This window comes from Bombina bombina, chromosome 6, assembly GCF_027579735.1.
Source record: "Bombina bombina isolate aBomBom1 chromosome 6, aBomBom1.pri, whole genome shotgun sequence".
NCBI lineage: Eukaryota > Metazoa > Chordata > Amphibia > Anura > Bombinatoridae > Bombina > Bombina bombina.
Window position 1 is genome coordinate 925,116,287 of NC_069504.1, and position 20,159 is coordinate 925,136,445.

The 20,159-nt window shown below is 36.5% G+C and overlaps 1 protein-coding gene across 1 annotated transcript in view; it reads right to left on the reverse strand.

Annotated features, from left to right (window-relative positions):
- Window positions 1-20,159, reverse strand: part of DOCK2 (dedicator of cytokinesis 2) — a 1,640,323-nt gene that overhangs the window by 1,469,867 nt on the left and 150,297 nt on the right. Inside the window, 2 exon segments of the mRNA XM_053718563.1 lie at window positions 1,779-1,914; window positions 15,715-15,863. Coding sequence (XP_053574538.1) covers window positions 1,779-1,914; window positions 15,715-15,863 — 285 coding nt within the window.

Consider the following 20,159-nt stretch of genomic DNA (forward strand, 5'->3'; position numbering starts at 1 on the left):
ATAGGGAACAATTCCCACCTATACTGAAAATGTCCATACTTATGTATTGGCTATGGAAAAGCTATGTAAATATAACCGAAAGAAGAAATTACACTCCGGGGGGGGGGGGGGATGATAAGTACTAAAATGTTCATTTTTAATTGTTCTCTCTTTGTATATAAACAGACATGCAATAAGAATGTTTAGTGTGTGTGTGTATAAAGAGTGCTAAGGTAAGGAAAATGTATATCCTTGTGAGCAGAGCTCATATTAATGGGTTGTGGTTTCAAAAAGCAAAAACAGCTCATTCCTATACAAAAATAGACATAAATGAACACTTACCTATAAATTGTATGCTCTTCAGCTTATACAATAGGTCATTGTAAACACATTAAGGGGAATCCAGTATTACAGAACACTGTCCCTTTAATAAATACAGTCCTCTCTCCTATTAGATTTTAAAGTCTAGTGCAATGATTAAGCATCTATTCCATTCTATTCCTTTCTATATACAGTGTTATAAATGTAATATTTTCATCGTACTACACCATCAAACAGCACAAATTTGTTTTTTTTCAACAAATCTTTTCATGATAATAGCAATATTAGTGGAATAATGATTTGCGTTTTTTACTTTCTTTCTTTATATCTAAATTTAGCTTTCTAGCTAGCTGGTTATTTATTGGTGATGATTTAATTGCATCAGTGTAATTATTGCATTCTTGGGCAGGCACCTTCACCTATAGTTTAAAACATCATGAAAAGTATATTCAGACTATTTGAGATTCACCTTATTTATGGTAGAAAAAATGGTGCTAAAATGTTGAACCAAAGCTTTACTACAATCGATTAAGTAAAGTTTTGTAGACACTTAAAATGAACATGATTACATAGGGAAAGTAACATTAACATTTTTGCCACACAGGGACTGTACGTATGTGTGGGGTACTTGTAAAGTGCGGCTAATCACCTGTAAGGGTCTCAAGGCGCTGCTCATTTTATCGACCTCGAAAGGATGAAAGGCTGAGTGGACCTTGCCAGGGATCGAACCTGAAACCCTTGGGTTGCTACAGAGATCAGCCACATAGATAGACTCCACTGTACACTATAGTCCCTAAAGTATCTTACTATCCTGTCAATACACAACATGTCTCATATACCTATTGAATATAATTCTTTTATTTGAATTTAAATAATTTAAAGGGACACTGAAGCCAAATTTTTTCTTTCGTGATTCAGATAGAGTATGCAATTTTAAGCAACTTTCTAATTTACTCCAATTAGAAATTTTTCTTCCTTCTCATGCTTTTTCTATTTGAAAAAGAAGGCATCTAAGCTATTTTTTTGGTTCAGAACCATGGAAAGCATTTGTTTATTGGTGGATGAATTTATCCACCAATCAGCAAGAACAACCCAGGTTGTTCACCAAAAATGGGTCGGCATCTAAACTTACATTCTTGCATTTCAAATAAAGATACCAAGAGAATTAAGACAATTTGATAATAGGAGTACATTAGAAAGTTGCTTAAAATGTCATGCTCTATCTGAATCCCAAAAGAAAAATTTTGGGTTCAGTGTCCCTTTAAGTATTTTAGAAGCATTGCACCTTTTCTGTGGTATATATAGAAAATGAGGGAAACACATAAAATGAAAATAACTAAAATATATATTTTGTCCACAACTTAGCTATAACAGAAAAAAAGGAAAATGATTATCTCTGTATAATGATATTTTGTGTGCCTAAATGCATTTAGTATGAACACTGTAAAAACGCTTCAATCAAAATAAGCCAGCATTACCGCTTCTTCTTTAATGCGCTCTGATATTTTTTCTGTTGCTTCTTTGTGAGCATGAAATAGGCTGATCACACTAGTTTTGTCTGGATCCAAAATATTTCCATCCTCGTCCCTTACAATTAAATCAAGTTCAAGTATCCTGTAGTTAAAAAAGAAAAAAAAAGTGTAATATTTAGACAATGTTAAATTAAATTAAACACCAATCAGAGACCACATATGTTTCTGAGATCAGTACAATGAATTGCATAATAAGTTAAGGAAGTGAATAGATAGCATCTTGCTCACTCCAACCCTGCATATCTGTGCACGATGGAAGGAACAATGGCAAATCAACATGCACATACTTATCTTTCTATGAGCATGTGCACTTTTCTCTACTGTACCCTTGATATCAGTGGTTTGCAAGTCTGCCTGCTGTCTTGTGTGACAAAGTTTAAAAGCTCACATGCTTGTAATAGAAATGCATGTGCACACATAAACGAGAAGTACTATAAGTTCCATGGAATGTGTGCATGCATAGAAACGACAAAGTGCAAAATATTACTGTGTAAATAAAAATCTTCGTAGGCGCTCTGAACTATCCAAACTGAACACATTTAAAATAAATGACCATATTCAATTTTTTTTTTCTTATATATATCAAATAATATATAATTAATTATGTAACTGCTGATCCATTTCCATCCCTGTGCTGAGCTGTTTTGGAGTTTCTAGATGTTTCACACCATAAATCCTTACTGTAGGAAATTTTCAGTGAGAAACCAAAACAATTGGGCTAGATTACAAGTGGAGAACAAAATATCGATATTTGTGCTCCACTTAGTAATCCAGCACACACTGGAATTACAAGCAAGGTGAAATGTGAAGATGACCTCACGTTCGCATTGCACGCAGGGCCGGATTGGGCAGCCGGGAAACCGGGAAAAATCCCGGTGAGCTGGAAGCTCAGCTGGAGTGGGCTCAGCCTCAGGCTGGCTCAGCTGCTGCAGTAGAGAGCAGCAATTAATTAGCAGCAAAGTAGACTGTGACTGTGTCTAATAATTTTAATAACCCCTCTGGCCGAGCCCGCAATGCAAGTAAACCTACCCGAGCGTGCTACTACCGCAAGCCAATCAGACTGAGTCTGTGTCTGTTTGTCACTCACAGGCTCAGCTCAGTCTGTGGCTGAATCTGCATGAGGCCAGGGAGGAAATTGGAATGCGGGGGTGGGCCAGGCCGGCCCGGCTTACGTGACGTCACACTGAGACTGAGTTTAGTGGTAGGGACTAGGGACCGAAGACAACAGTCATGTGACACACACGGGTGGCCGGCAAGCAACGCAGAGGCAGAGTCTCAGAGAAGTGAAGTCTGTTGATGTGAGTACCACCAACTCGCCTCGTGCATAACTTAAGCAAATTGCCAATAACGTATGTAATAAATAATTACCACAGTTCAAGGGCTGTTTTAAAATAGACAGTTCAAGGGCTGTTTTAAAATAGTTTATTAACTGTAAAGTTTTGGCAGTCTTAGGTTAGATACTACATGATTGATGCTGTGTATGACTAGCCATTATTTCATTAAAAAAAAACACGGTCACAATATATATATATGTGTAAATGAATCTAATGCAAGGATGGGCAACAACAGCAGCCTTTAGAATAAGTACGGAGGTTTGTGTTTGTATGCATTATATATACAGACAGATCAGATGAGAATTAGATGTAAACCTAATAAGAGGCTGAGTTCTACAGGCTGCTTTGCTTTGCTAGGCATAAGCACTGGACAATTAAGTTTTGTAGCTTATGCTTGGGTATTTTGTATTGTTTGTTCATTCAAATCTGCCAATCTAGCTGTTTTTTATACAATGGGAACAGGGCCGGAACAGGGGGCGTGTCTGTGCTGGAGGGGGCGTGGCTGTGCTGGAGTGGGCATGTTTGTGCTGGAGGGGGCGTGGCTGGGTCGGTCTATACAAATTTCCAGGGCTGGTCTGATTTCCCAGTCCGGCCCTGATTGCACGGAAGCTTTGTGCTCACAAGAGCATGCTTCCATAGGCTCCAATGGGAGCCTCGTTCTCATGCCATGAGACACGGCATGAGAACCTAGCGCAGCAAAGGGGGTAAGTTGCGCAGTGATGGGCAGCAGATTTTAAATATACATATATGTAAATGCATGTGTTTATATGTGTATATAGACATATTAACACATAAATATATATGTATATAAGAATCCCACCGTCCTTGTAAAATACAACCACCTTGCCCATACTTGCAAGTCCTTAACCCATAGTACCAAGAAATGCCAGACACCAGGAGGAGGGAAGGGGTGGGTCTTTAAATCAATGCACAGATGTTAAAAAAAGAAAGAACATTTCAAATTAACCATGGCAATGCTGAGACACCATACCAAATCTGCTGTGTGGCTATTCCAGATATTAACTACTCTTCATAAGTGTATCATAAAAATGACAATCACATGTTGTCATCTGTTGTTAAAAGGAAAAAAAACCTGCATAAAAAATCTGATAAGTCATCATTTTCTCCAATGCTTTTGCCATCAATCTTAATTCAGAGTGCTGCTGTTATCCAGGCAATTCTACTTTGACCTGTTGCCGAAAATGTTACAGTCAAAGTTGTAAAGATACAAAGAAACTGTGCACTTCAGATTCAAGATTATTTAATAACTGGTTAAAAAAAACACTCAAATCATTGTACTTACATAATTGCTGAAAAAGCATGCATGTTAGAATGGTCACTTGCTCTCCACACTTAATCCCACAGAAGACTGATGCCACTGGGGCCAAGTTCAGCTGCATGGTCCTTAGATTCGATTTCCAGAATCAACAGGTGCTTCATCTGTCTCTCCAGCAACTTCATAAGCATGGTGACCCTTTAGTAACTATAAAACCTCAACTCATTTCCTCTACCTTCTTTAAATTAAGGTTTTTAGTCAATAAAGGGCCACCATACTTAGGAACTTGCTCGAGAGACACATGAGGGACCTGTGCGATTTTGGAACTTTGAGCAGAAGACCATGCAACTGAACTCCAAGAGCCAGGGTATTTTGGAGATTTAAGTGTGGACAACAAATGACTGCTGTCATGCATGCTTTTTCCGCAATTCTGTAAGTGCAAAAAAGTTTATATTTTTAATACATATTTCAATAAATCATTTTCAGTTATTATTATTATTATTATTGGTTATTTGTAGAGCTCCAACAGATTCCGAAGTGCTAGTAAATGAGAAAACAGCTTATGTAAAGTTGTTTAGAGGTTTGTACTTGGCATTGAGGCCTAAGTCTAATCAGGCTGTTTACGTTAAGTGCCAGTTCTTCAGGGGTAAAAAAATCTAAGTTATGTACATAAGGCTTCTTAGTCTTGAAGTTCTGCAAGTCCCAAAACTTGACAAAAAGAAATCTTGGGACACTAATGTAGATTTTTAGGAGCAGCATTTTAGATACCAACAGTTATGTGACTGCCTCCAAATTTTATATAAATTAACCATACAGCTACTGGGCAAATGCATACCTCTTTTGTGGTAATATTGGCTTATGAGTGCCATCTCAGGTCAAGATCAACATAAGTACTTATTTATGCACAATTAAATTAACGTATGTGTTAAAGGGTATTTGGGTTGTAGAGTTGAGATATACACAAATGAGCTAGTACAACATATTACATGGCCTCCAAAGTGTACATAGATTAAAAGTGGTTGACACTGTTGGATTGTGACAATGTATATCAAAGAATACACAATTATTGTTTCGTGAACACATGATGATGAACAAAGAATTTAGGCCGGGGATGGCAAATCTTTTTTGAGACTGTACAACTAATTTAGTGATAATCTTCTAAAAAATTATTATCTTGTAGGGAATATGGTGCCACATGCAAACATTCTTTTTCCTGTGCCCCCTTAAGGAAGTATGCCATGGTTCACCACCCCAAGATAGAAATTTTTCCTCTTATTGCATGCAGTCCATGTGTGCAGATCAAATTCCAAAAGTATCAGTCAGCACCTGCACTACTTGCACGCCACATAGGGGTACCACCAGACCCTACCATATAATGAAAAGTCCAAAGGATATGGCAGCAATAAGTGGTTTCTCAATGGTCTTTATTAAAGCACAACAAACAAAATAGCAGCGAGGCTTCCTCCCTTTGTGCTTGACAAAGGGAAGAAGCTCCCGAAACGTTGCTGCTATTTTGTTTGTTGTGCTTTAATAAAGACCATTGAGAAACCACTTATTGCTGCCATATCCTTTGGACTGTCCATGTGTGCAGGACAGGAAGGGGCGCAAATGGGTTTATGTTTTATTTTAACTTTTAGACACTATATAAAGTCATACACTTCTATGTGTGCATCCTGACAGACCAAATTTATCTACATCAGAACAAAAATCTGATGTAAAAAAATTTAAATCACATGCTCGTGCATGCGATTGCAAGATTTCAATGATGGGATTGTGTCTGGCTGGGGGGAATTCCTATGATGCAAGACACGCCCTCCAGGCCGTGATCCCATTTAGGAAGCATGTTTGGCTTGAGTATAAGATGTTCCATGCCATCCTAACAGTTCTAAAGCTCAGCGCAGTTTGGATGGCCTGGAACGTCCTAACGGCAGGAAGGGGTTAAAAGAGCCGAATGCCACGAAACAGCCGCCTTTTTCTGTATTTAGCAGTAAACTAAACTACCGAATGCACATGTCTAGAAAATAATAATAATACACAGGTTCAGTTCACTGTCAAAAGCAAAACCTATCTTGCATACTAAATGATAACATTAACAGAAAATAAATAGCAATACTTCTTTATTTTCAACTGCATTCTATTAATTTATTAACGTTTTCTGAAACAGACAGCTTGGGGAGTAATTTTATTTTCAAGAATCCTTTACCACGAGGTTGAAAAACCCATAAACAGTAATAATTAGATGACAAGCCAGGTTGAATGACTGTATTCAAGGACATCATACTCAAAAGTATGTATTATACATTTTTGTTATATGCCATTTTGCAAATTATCCCTCTGTGAACTTTTGAAGACGCAGTATCAATATACGTGTTTGTAATAAAGAATGAACATATCATGGCTTTTGCTGCTATTTGAAGTCAGAAGGGCATCTATTATCCTTTGAGCTCTATTTTAATTTACAGTGAGTTTCATGTAACTTGCAATAAATGCTGATTATTTATGGTTATAGTTATAGTTATTATAAATTATGTTTACTCAAGGGAATGAAAGTGTAAAGCAGTGATTACAGTTAACACCTTTTTTAGTATTCATGTAAGCACTCAAACAATATGTGGTACTTTGAAAATGTTAAGGAGGGGAAAGCTTAGAAAGCCACATATAAATCTAGGGCAGGCTAATAATCTTACATGTAATGATTGGCTACACAATATTCAACAATTATCTAAATGTTAAACGGTTCCTCTTTTCCGGATTTCAAGAAAATTGATTTTAAAGGCAGATAAGGATCTCAGGCCCAAAAAGTCTGCCCAAATTTTGTATAAAGCATAAGCTTATTAAGTTCATAGGGCGGCCTCATGCTTATCTAAGGCACAGTACTTGTCTTTACCACCTCTAATAGACGTTTATTCCATATAATGTACCTTTCTATGAAGAAGTGCTTCCACAAGTTAGTCTTGAACCTCAACCCCTTCAATATGAAAGTCAAAATTTAACTTATTCAGAAAAAGTGTAGCATTTCTCTTAATATCCTTTGCTGATACGTAACTTTTTTCCATGAGAGCATACTGAAGTAGGCTCAGAAGCAATGTTCCCTCTAAAGACACCATACTTTGCCATCTGCATTGTGCAGTGTTTGCTAATTGCAGGGCGTGGTTACCTAATTAACTGTTTAACTGCTGGGCCGCACACAAAACTGGCCTTAGAGGGAACACTGCTCAGAAGTATGCATGTGTCCTGAGAACTATATGAATAACACTGTTACAAATACTGTAGAAAACCCTGCAGTCACATAGGGGTCGGCATTCAACGATGTCTGTCAGACATGATACGCTACAGTGTATCATGTCGGACAGACATTGATAATTCTGCCCCATTGCCTTAAAGATGTGCATGTGTCTAAGCTCTTGATGAAATTAGCTAAATTTCAACAAAGGAGACCAAGAGAAATATGTCAATCTGATTAATGAATTAAATTGTATTTTAAAATTATGCTGACTGAATTATGAAAATTTAATTTTGATTTTTATTTCTCTTTAAGATGTCTCCAGATGTTCTGATGTTATAAAAAATAATGTAGGTAATGTTTTGTGCATGCTAATTAACAAAGGCCTGATGATCGAAAACTCTGTTCAGGTGAGATTATCTAAAATGATCCTCCAGCACTGCAAGATCGCTAGTGAAATTTTCAAAAGGCATATTTTGCTTTACTTCACCAAGGGGTGTTCCCTTTATTTCTGTATGTGAAAGAGAGAAAAGTCCAGTGCAAAATAGTACTCCATGACATGAGAGTTCTGCTGCATTTAGACTTTGTGCTTTCTGATTATGCTTTCACAGTCTCTAAGTAACTTTAACAAATTAGGGTCATGCTTTGTATATTTATGTGTATCATTTACAAATGACATTGCACTTTGCATTTCTTCTATTTAATTAAAATTTAAAAACTGTCAGATTTAGTTTCCCAGAGAGCTTCATTACTTGATATTGGCCAGGTAATCAAAGATTCTCTAGTTTGTAAAGAAATTATCGTACAGACTTCGAAGGGGCTAAACTCGCTTAATTTTCTAAGAAAAAGGGCAGAACCTGGAAGTCCTAGAGATATGAGCAATGCCTTCTATAGAAAGATATGAAGCTTTCTGAGATCCAAAATATCACGTGGGAGAGAAAAGGTAACTGGAGAACACTTGGTGGGAGATAAAGGCGTAATTTGCATTGTCTACAAATTAAACTGAAATGTTTTCACTACAATTTAACTTCCTTTTGTCTATATTTTAGTATATATTACTTTTCTGTTAGTTAAAATAAGTTTATTGTGAATTTTGAGTAAGCTTTACTTGCATACAGCTGGCAAGATAAATCAGTGAGACAAGGTTGTTTAGAATGCTTATGTCTTTTCACAAGAATTGTTAGAGAGCTCCAGATATACCCTAGGAAGTCTCCTGTTCAGCCTAGGGAACTGCCCTGTCTCTTCCACTTTCTGAAACTGTCAGTTTTCATTTTACAATGGAGCAAATACAAAGTGCAATGTAATTTGTAAAAGGTACAGAGAAAGTATGATCCTAAATTGTTAAAGTAACAAAAACTTTCAAAACATAATAAGAATTTGTAAATCACTGCTGGATCTAAATCTACATGTATTAAAATATAAAACCGAAAATGCAAAGCTTAAATGTAGAAATACTGAAAGGAATTAATATGAATTGTAAAGTAATATAAAATACAATGCCCAAAGTGTAAGTGTAACAAAACTATCATATTATGCTGTGCTAAATTGCACTGGACTTGTTTTTCCTATATATACAAAAATGAGAGATCTCGCAGTGCTTCGTTAATCAATCAGTAAGTTTAGCCTCTGTGTATCATCATGCCCTAAGTCATCTAAGCAGATGAGTTGTAGTCCTGATGTTTTTGAACTATGTATATCAACACTTCTGACTAATCTATGATTAAAAGACAATCAGCTACAAGAAATCTAAGTCATCCATCTAGTTGATACCTAGAAAAGCATGTAGTGCTCCAGACCTACCTAGGTATCTCTTCAACAAAAAATACAATGAAAACTAAGCAAATTTGATAATAGAAGTCAATTGGATACTTTTTTAAAATTGTATGCTCTATCTAAATATCAAAAGAAAATTTTAGGGTTTCAGATCCCTTTAAGTTTAAATGTTGCCAAAACTATGATAAAAATGTGTAACACTTCATTCTCAAGATGGGAGAGTATTCCTCCGATTTACAAATCTCTTGTTGTTTAAAATGGAGATGTCTTGAAGGCCAGTGAAGTCAGAGATCCGTAAGCTTCTTAACTTTTTTTCTAAAATATGTATAAAGTAGTAAAACATTTTAATTTAAATTCTGAAGAGTTAAGGCAGCTTACCATAAAATCATTAATTCTCTTACAATAAAAGTAATTAGAAAAAAAAGTAATGATTTTGTTTCTAGAAGGCTTCAGGGTTTGTCTAAATAGATTTCATTAATAAGCCTTGCTAAACAGGCAAAAGGATAATACAGAAATTAAAACATAAATTTTGAACAGTTAGAAACAATTAGGATAAAACTTTTATTCCAAAGGAAATGAAACATTAAAACTAAGTTTAAAATTTTATGTAAAGCCTTTCTGTAGAACTTTGAAAAAAAAAAGTTCAATTTTTGTATTAACTTAAATTAAAAAAACAGCAACCCATAGCTGGTGCAAGAAGCAGACGTCCTCCAAGCTAACGCATCAGCCATAAATGCCATTGTTTGAACATACAGTTATTAAGTTCTTCATGAGTTTTTTTTTTTTTAAAACAAGGAACAAGACCCCTTTTTCAGTATATGTCTCCCTTTTGCTTATTTCCTATGTATAAACAATGCAAACATGTTTTTTCACCCTGTTTTAGCCATGTAATTTGTGATCTTGAATTTATTTTGGTAATGAAAGACTATCCATACATTTTTGCCTTATGCATATTTCTAGTGAACCCCTCTTATATCATATGACTTTAGTATGTTATGTGAAACTTTGTTTGTTTGTTATGCAGAGGTGACATCACATCTGTATTATGTTGTTTTCTCTGCATTGACTGTTATGTTTCATCAATAAATATCATGGTGGCGCAGGATACCCAGCGGGTACTGTTGTTGTGACTGTCACAGGATACCAGATGGGTACAGCTTCAGGAACAAGGTGCAAGGTATGCTTGGTCTTTGGAACTAGTTGAGCATACACAGTTATCAGGTAAGTATGCTTGATCTCGGGAGCAAGGAGAGCATATACAGGTATCAGGTAAGTATGCTTGGTCTCAGGAGCAAGGAGAGCATACACAGGTATCAAGTAAGTATCTTTGGTTTCTGGAGCCAGGAACAAGGTAGGTAAGGCAATAACTCAGCCCAGAGTTATAGGAGCTCCCATATATGAGTCCTCAGGTGGGATTTCCTGTAATTAGGACATAGCCCCTTTAAATCTAGACAGTGTGTGGCTGCGAGCGCCTAAAGAAACTGCAGCAGGAGCAGGGAAATTGGCATCACTTAGGAACTCCCACACCCGAATCCTCCAGATGAGAGTTCCTGTAATTTGGATAGTGCCCCTTTAAATCTAGACAGTGTGCGGCCGCAAGCACCTAGAGAAGCTGCAGCAGGGAGTTCAGAGTCTCAGTGTCCCTCCAAGTGGGACGTTGAGATGAAAAATCCCCAGCTATTCTATGCTTTTGCTGAGAGGGGTGGGCCCGGGAGCTCCCAGTAAGACCCTTACAGTGCCCCTCTGACTGAGAACAGAATGTTTGGGATGCATCTTTTAAAGTCTCTGATATGTGCAGGAGCATGCACTTCAGATGCTGGTATCCAACATCTTTCATCAGGACCATATCCTCTCCAATTTCCAGTATTCCAGTCTTCCTCTGTGAAGTCATGCATTTATAATTTCTTCAATCTCACATTCTTCTGATCCATCCACCATGACAGGCCCTGGAGTAGGTGGCTTAAGAGATGGAAAGGGGTCTGGCACTGCAGGTTTAAGAAGGAAGACATGAAGAATTAGATGGATTTGATAGGAAGATGGCAACTGTAGACATTGAAACTGCAGATATAATTTTTCAATGGTAAAAGGCCCAATGAAGTGAGAGCCTGATTTCTTGAAAGGAAGAGCAAGTTGAAGATGAGCAGTGGATAAATATACTTTGTCTCCAACTTGATAAGCAGAAGTAGGACGTCTGTTCTCATCACCATAATGTTTATATTGTTGTTGGACCTCCAATAATCACTTCTTTATTATAGAGAAAGTATTGTGAGCCTCCTGTAAACGTTGATCAGCAGCAGGAACTGAGATTTGGAGAGGGGAGCCAGGTAACATGGTTGGATGGTACCCATAGGTGCACAGGAAAGGGGACATGGACGTAGATCTATGAACTTGATTATTATAGACAAATTTAGCCACAGTAAGGTAGTGAGCCCAATCATCTTCTAATGAGGTAGTATAACATCTAAAGTTTTGCTTCAGAATGTGATTCATGCGTTCAGTTTGGCTATCTATTTGGTAATGGAAAGCGGTAGATAGGGCCCGCTGAATGTGCTGTCCTTTGCAAAAGGCAGTCCAGAATGTAGACGTGAATTAAGGATCCCTATCAGACACTATAGTCTATGGTAAACAATGCAGCCGGAAAATCTCTAGTAGAAAAATGGTATCTGCATCGGGTACAGTGCACTCTTGGTGACAACAAAATGGGCATTTTTTTAAAAGTGTAGCCTTGAGCAGAGGGTTAATAAACTATTAAGTCCATGGTAATTTCAGCCCACAGTCTGCTTGAGACTTACACTGGTATGGTAGACACAGGATACCCAGTGGGCACCAAATAGGTGCAGTAGGCTCAGCGGGTTTAAAGAAGGTGGTCACTGGTATGGTAGACACAGGTCTCTCAGCAGGCACAGGATACTCAGCGGGCACTGCTGTTGTGACTGTCATGGGATACCAGATAGGTACAGCTTCAGGAATAAGGTGCAAGGTATGCTTGGTCTCTGGAACAAAGTGAGCATACACAGGTATCAGGTAAGTATGCATGGTGTCTGGAGCAAGATAAGTATACACAGGTACAAGGTAAGTATGCTGTGTTTTTGGAGCAAGGTGAGCATACACAAGTATCAGGTAAGTATGCTTGGTCTCTGGAAAGAGATGAGCATATGCAGGTACAAGGTAAGTATGCTTGGCCTCTGAAGCAATGCGAGCATACGCAGGTGAAAGGTAAGTATGCTTGGTTTCAGGTGCAAGGAGAGCATACTCAAGTATCAGGTAAGTATGCTTGATCTTAGGAGCAAGGAGAGCATACACAGGTATCAGGTAAGTATGTTTGGTCTCTGGAGTCAGAAACAATGTAGGTAAGGCAATAACTCGGCCCAAAGTGATGGGCTGAGTGAGCTTTTACAGGAACTCCCACACCGGAGTCCTCAAGGTGGGAGTTCCTGTTATTAGGACATGGCCCATTAAATCTAGACAGTGCACAGTCACGAGTGCCTAGAGAAGCCGCAGCAGGAGCAGGGAGATCAGAGTCTTGGCGTTCCACGTGAAAAAAAAAGCTATTCTAGGCATTTGCAGAAACCCGAGGGGCCGGCCCAGGAGCTCCTGGTAAGACCCTTACAGTTACCATGGTGTGTCCCTTAATCTACAGATTGTATAGGATAAACAATACAACAGAAAGCAATGCAGTAAATTTGCAGGCTGAATTAAAAAGAAATGTGGTTGAGCACTGCTCACTTTAATTTGCAAACAAAAAAATGAAATAATCACCTTTTACAATAAGAAATTACAAAAAATAATATAAATGATGAAATAAAACAATAGTAATTTTCAACAATGTGCACTTGTTATAGGTATATATTAAAGGAGAGCTGCTCCGAAGCCCTTGCGGGGCAAGTTCACATATGTGAGCCTGCTTCCCACAATATAGAAGCAGAAGTCATTAGACTGCTTCTTATACCCTACAACTCCTCTGAGGTTGCGAGGGAAAATCACTGAGAGCTCAAATAGTGGAATCAAATATGCCAAAATGGGCCTAGATCAACACCTTGGGTTTTAGTTTTCATAGATAAATCAAAAAAACAAAGGCTCTATTTCCATTTAAATTGAGTGATGGCAAAAATGATAAAAAGTCTCAGGTATTTTGTGCAAGTTTTTCTCTGAAATTTCTGGTAACGAAGGGATTAACAAAGTGAAGTGGTTAAAAAAAGGGTGCTCAAGATGCATGTGTTCTTCTGAATCTACCAAGGTATGCTTTCATGAAAAGGAGCTAAATAGCTAAAGTTACCAAGAGGATTAAAGGAACATTAAACCCAAATTTTTATTTTATTTTATGACTCAGATAGAGCATACAATATTAACCCTTTCCCGCCGTTTATATTTTCCATGCCGTCCTAACTGTGCTGGGCTTTAGCACCGATACGACGACATGGAACGTCCTAGCTGTTTGGCTGTCCTGAAGCCATAGTGGCTTGGTAAATGGGATTACGAGCTGGAGGGCAAGTCGATCATTGAAATCACACGATCTCATGAACGATTTCGTGATTTAAATTTTTTTACATCGGGACTTATTTCCGATGTAGACAATTTAGTCCAGGCGGGAAAGAGTTAAACTTTCTAGTTGACTACTATTATCTATATTGCTTTGTTCTACTGTTAACCTTTGTTGAAGAAGCTGCCATGCACTACTGGGAGTTATGTGAACACATGGCAAGAGGCATATATGTGCCCACCCGCTTCTCTCCTTAACCTCCCACCCACCAACGATCAGCACCACCGCTGCCCAATGCAGTGAGGGTAACAGAGTTGCCCTTTCTGCATCGGTACCTCTGCCCCCCTATTTCCGCACTGCCCCACTCTTGTGGCGTCAGAAATAGCACAATCTCACTAGTTTTAGCAAGATTGCGGCAGAGAGAGGCCCAGGACAGCAGCAGCGTACAGGGTACCATGCTGGTCCTTAAGGGCTTAACGACCAGCGTTGTACAGGGTACGGCACTGGTTGTTAAGGGGTTGAGTAAATTAGGCAATATAAATACATTAGAAACTTGTTTTGTTTTTTGTTTGTGTGTTTTTTTAAATGGTATGCTATTTCTGAATCATGAAAGTTTAATTTTGATTTCAATGTCCTTATAAATTGTGGTTTATAAGGGTCCATTGAGTTTTGAAGTTGAAACTGTCCTCAAGTAATAATCATACTTTATAATAAAAAAGAACCACTGAAGGAAAAATACAGAGTAAATAAGGATGTATTATGAAAAAATAAATAACAAATTAGTAACCTGTTAAAACACAAGCATTAATAAATCAAAAACCAAAACAATGTTTTAGTGCTTTTAAGGATATAAAAAAAATCTGTATTGACCAGTACCCAAAGATAGGAATTGCGGACAGCTTCCAGGGATTGCACCTTGAGAAAAAAACAGACAAATACTGCAATGGTGAAGTACTGTAATATACTCAGGTAAGAAATATATGCAAACAATATACTCACATATTCTAGCGCTTCATAGCAAGCTCTAGATATAAATGCCAATTGGAGACTCCTAACGGAGACAGTGAAGTGAACTCAGGCTGGATACTTATACAACATTTATTAAAAAAACATGTAACAGACCGTAATAGCTTGAACAATTTCTTAGTTGCGGTGTACTGCTAAGAAGGTCAGTCTCCGCCCATACCGTGACATCACACAATTAACTCAACACACAATTTATGTGATTTCACTGAATGGGCGGAGACTGACCTTCTGAGCTGTACACCACAACTAAGACATTTTTCAAGCTATTACGGTCTGTGTGAGGGGGGTTCTTGCTTTGATTTGTTCTTTTGTAAACCTGGTGATTTCTACATTTGTTTTAATAAATGTTTTATGAGTATCCAGCATGAGTTCACTTCACTGTCTCCGTTAGGTGTCTCCACTGGTCTGAGCATTTATATCTAGAGCTTGATATGAAGCGCTAGAATATGTGAGTATATTGCTTGCATATATTTCTTACCTGATACCTGCAGTATTTGTCTGTTTTTTCCCCGAGGTGCTGTCAGCAATTCCTATCTTTGGAATTGATCAATACTTTTTTTTATATAAAAAAATTAGCTGGGTAAGTTTCTTAAATTGACTTATTGTTCTCTTTAGCCAACATATGTTAAAAACAAATATGGCTGACCTTCAGAACTCCTTCTTTTTCTGCTTTATTAAAAATATTGTCCATTAAGACAATTCATAAATAAAAAAACAATATGAAAAAAATATTGAAACCACTGTATTCAGGAAGTAGGGATATAACTTACTTATTGCCATAGTCGATTCTAGAGGTCACTTTCTGCTTGAGCTCTTTAAGTTCATCTTTTGGCAAAGTACCAGAAAGCAGCTGAGATCGCCATTCCATCAAATCGTACATCATAGATTGTACATGGTGAAACTTTTCTGTTTTGCTTGACTGCAACAAAAGATAATAAAAGATCTTCATAACAAAAAATAACTATTAATGTAACTATAAAAGAGGATGCTCTATATTTGAAACATTAAATAATTACTGAGTTGGGAAACAATGCATGCTTCATTTTAGTTATTTTTATCTTAATCATTTCTGTTTTATACACTACCGATGAATGGAGATCATGTCTCAAAAGTATAATCAGAAGCACAAAAGGTAAAGTAACATTTTTCCATGTTCAGTAATTACTCAAAGATATAGAAAAAACATAAGTACATAAATGAGACTAAGTTTTAGCTACACAAGTTAAAGTGACACATATTTATTTCTACAGAAAGTAAATGCAAAATCAACAACCAATAAACATTTGCAAAGAAAAGTCTATGTACAACAAGAGGAAGACAGCAGAATCCTCCTCATTCCAGCTCAGTACACAACCCAGGAAGCATATTGGTTAGAACATATTCAAAAACAGAATAGGATTAGTGGTCAAGACACATAGACATGTTTCATGTTATTACTCTCACAGCAGACTGTACCGTTCAATCCATACATTTTAACAAGAAAACTGGGTATTTCTAGATAACATATTGTGTACTGTGATGAACAGCTTTTGAGATAATGAGTAATAAGGAATCTAAAGATATTTTGGCTTCATTGTGGGAATGAAATACAAATGAAACCCATACTTTTTTATGCATGTGTAGTTATGAAATTTTAATTAGTTATTTTTTTCTTGCCCTGGGAGGAGGCATCTTTAAAGACAAATTAAAATACCATTAAACATCTGTTCCTATTGTGTAAAATCTGTACTTTGTCCCACCTTCACTAAACGGCCAAAAAAGCAAATCATCTAAATTGGTGATGCTGCAAGCGCAAGAATTCACAGAATATATGTATAGGTGTTTTGTGATTGGTTGATGGCTGTCACATGATGCAGTGGGAAGGAAAATGGAACTAACTTTGAAATTGGTCAGAAAAAAAAATCTACTACTCATTTGAAATTCAGACTAAGCACTTTTTGCATTTGCTTTGTATTATGCATTTCTACTATATTTAATGCTCATTTAAACAGTGCCTAGAATGAAATCACCTATTTTGGTGTACTCATCATCCTAGCATATTAAAATCAGGAAATTAACTTGTTAGCATAAATATTTTTCTTCTGAACTATTTATATGATAGAATTAATTTTAAATACTTTTTATTGGAAAACAAATAAAATCAAACAGTGTTAATTGTGCAGAAATATACCAAGATATAACTGCACAGAATAATGATCAATTAAAAATACATAAACTATTTTAAAGTGTCTGCTCAGAAAACTTTTAATATAAGTTAAAAAGTAAAATAGCTAAAATTGTTTTTGAGACTCAGGACACATTCCTTGTCTTTGTGGCCAATAAGGGACAGATATGTGCTCCTGCACATATCAGCCAAACACTGTGCAGCATGTGAGAGCATCAGCGTTCTGCATTCCAGAGCATGCACTTTAACTCCTCTTGGGGGGGGGGGGGGGCTCTACAATTCAAAGTTAATTACAGTAAACACATGGAAAAATAAATAACGAAAGTTAATTGCAAAGTTTTTATTTATGCATAATTAGGGATAATTGGGAATAAAATGTTGATTTAAAAGTACCACTAAGACTAACCTAACTATAGAAAAATATTTACAAGAGATATCTACTATGGGGCGCCAGAAGAAAAAAAAAAAATTATGCATAAAAAAATAACAAAATATTAAAATAATTAAAACAAAAAAAATGTCTAATACAATTTGAAGTCCATAAAAATGGATATAAGCGTGAATATAATCCGCTCAGGAAGTTCCGCTTTAGGTCATGTAGGTAACGATAATCCAACTCTAGAAGTTATAATAAACAAAGGTGTGCCACATAGTGTAGTTTTGCAAATAAATCAAGGAAAACATTTCTAACATGAATCAACATACACTTTGTCTTTGTCTTGGCACCTATGGACTAAGGTGTTAAAGCGCAGGCTGGCACTCACAGTCACCAGCTAACTGAATTCTCCAGGGCACTGATTTCACAATGCTGACTTCAGGCTGGTGACACAGCAGTAATGGAAAACTGTGTGCTTGCGTGCTCATTTGGAGGTGGTGGTGTGAAGTGATTTCTGATACACTAATTTGGGAGTTTATGCATTCCACAGGTTTCCATTACTGCTGTGTCACCAGCCTGAAGTCAGGACCATCATTGAGAAAGCAGTGCCCTGGAGTATTCAGTTAGCTAATGTGAGTGCCATCCTGAGCATTTGCACCTTTGTATATATTTGCCAACCCAAAGCGTAAATTGATTAATGTTGAAAAATGTTTCCTTGATTTATTTGCAATACTACACTATGTGGCGCACCTTTATTTATTATTTCTTCTAGAGCAGTAGTTTCAAAGTGTGAGACGCACCTCCTCTATTATGGGGGGGCCTGTTTTGTATTTCATCAGAGGGCGGGCCCACCATCTATGACTTTTAAAAGCCCTGTTCTAGAGTAAGATTAACCTAACATTAACCTTCATCTGTTATCACATTACTTTCTTCTTGAAAAATATGTGATGTGATTGGTACAGGAATTCTAATAAGCTAGCAAAGTAAGACTCTGAAAAAGTTATCTTTAAAAAAATATATATATATAAAGTTTTCGATAAACCTTCTATGCTTCATGGTAATTATAAACATTTCATTTTTCATATAAAAAGACATTGAAAAGAGCAACTATTTAAAAGGTATGGAAATTGCTATTCACTTTGATAGGTTAGAAATGAGTGAGTGGAGGATATTAATTGTAGAATTATTTTTGTGAAAGGTGATTCGCAAGAAAAAGAAAAGTATTTTGAAGAACAAAAGTAATAATAAATTTGTATTCATTTGAAACATTTACTTAAAGGGACACTAAACCCAATTTTTTTATTTCGTGATTCAGATAGAGCATGCAATTTTAAGCAACTTTCTAATTTACTCCTATTATACATTTTTCTTCATTCTCTTGCTATCTTTATTTTAAAAAGAAGGCATCTAAGTTTTTTGGTTCGGAAATCTCTGGACAGCAGTTGTTTATTGGTTGATGAATTTATCCACCAATCAGCAAGGACAACCCAGGGTGTTCACTAAAAATGGGCCGGCATCTAAACTTACATTATTGCTTTTCAAATAAAGATACCAAGAGAATGAAGAAAATTTGATAATAGGAGTAAATTAGAAAGTTGCTTAAAATTACATGCTCTATTTGAATCACGAAATAAAAAATTTGGGTTCAGTGTCCCTTTAAACAGCTCTGTGAAAATAACAGAAAATAGAAAGGGGGCATTACTGCTACAAAATGTCAAGAAATTCACCTATGAATAGTGAATACTATATTGTAGCCATTCTTTTTAAAAGGTTAGAAAACTTAATTAGTATAAACAAGGCTGGATTGGGCTACCAGGCCACCAGGAGATTTCCCGGTAGAGTGTAGCAGCTGGTGCGGGCCAGTGACACACTGTTTTGAGTGTCTTTACACTATCAATAATCATTTTCACATTGTGAACATTGGGTTTTAGGGTACCAATATAATAACAGTCTGGCATTTTTTTATTATCACAAACTAATACAATTTAATTTTAAAGATAATTTTGGGGGAGGAGTATCTTGGTAATCCCCTTGAGAAAAATAATGCATGCACATTCTACGGAATCAGCAGAAAATAGGGATGATCTAGCAATTTTTTTTTAAGGGCTGCTTTTTATTCCAAGTCCAGTCCTGAGTATAAAACCCGAATTAAAATAATACAGGAAAGTTAAAAAAGATAACATGTTATTGTTTGTAATTTTTTCACACTTCTATCCAAACCTGGTAAGTAAAATGCATGTTGTTGTGATTAATAAATATCATATCATCAACTTGTCAGAAGGGTGTGTAGGCACAGATTACAGTTAACCAGCCTATTCACAATCCTGACTGGTTAACATGATTAACCAATCATGAATGTTTAACATTGTAACAGTTAGCCAGTTTAAAACATAGAAATGTTATTCAAACAAGAGGGTCTGCTGCTCTGGATGTAAGAGACTGGAAAATGAATGGAGTTAAAAAATAGTGAGTTAAAGGGTTTTGGTTTTTTAATTTTAAAGGGACAGTACACTGTGAAATTATTTTCCTCGTAATGTTTTTCCAATGATTTGATATACCAGCAGCAAACTATAAATTGTATGAGAAAATGTTACTTTAGGTTTATTTTTGTATATGAATATGCAGTTTTTGCTAAATGAACATACAACCCAATGAAATGGACTGATCTTGTAGGG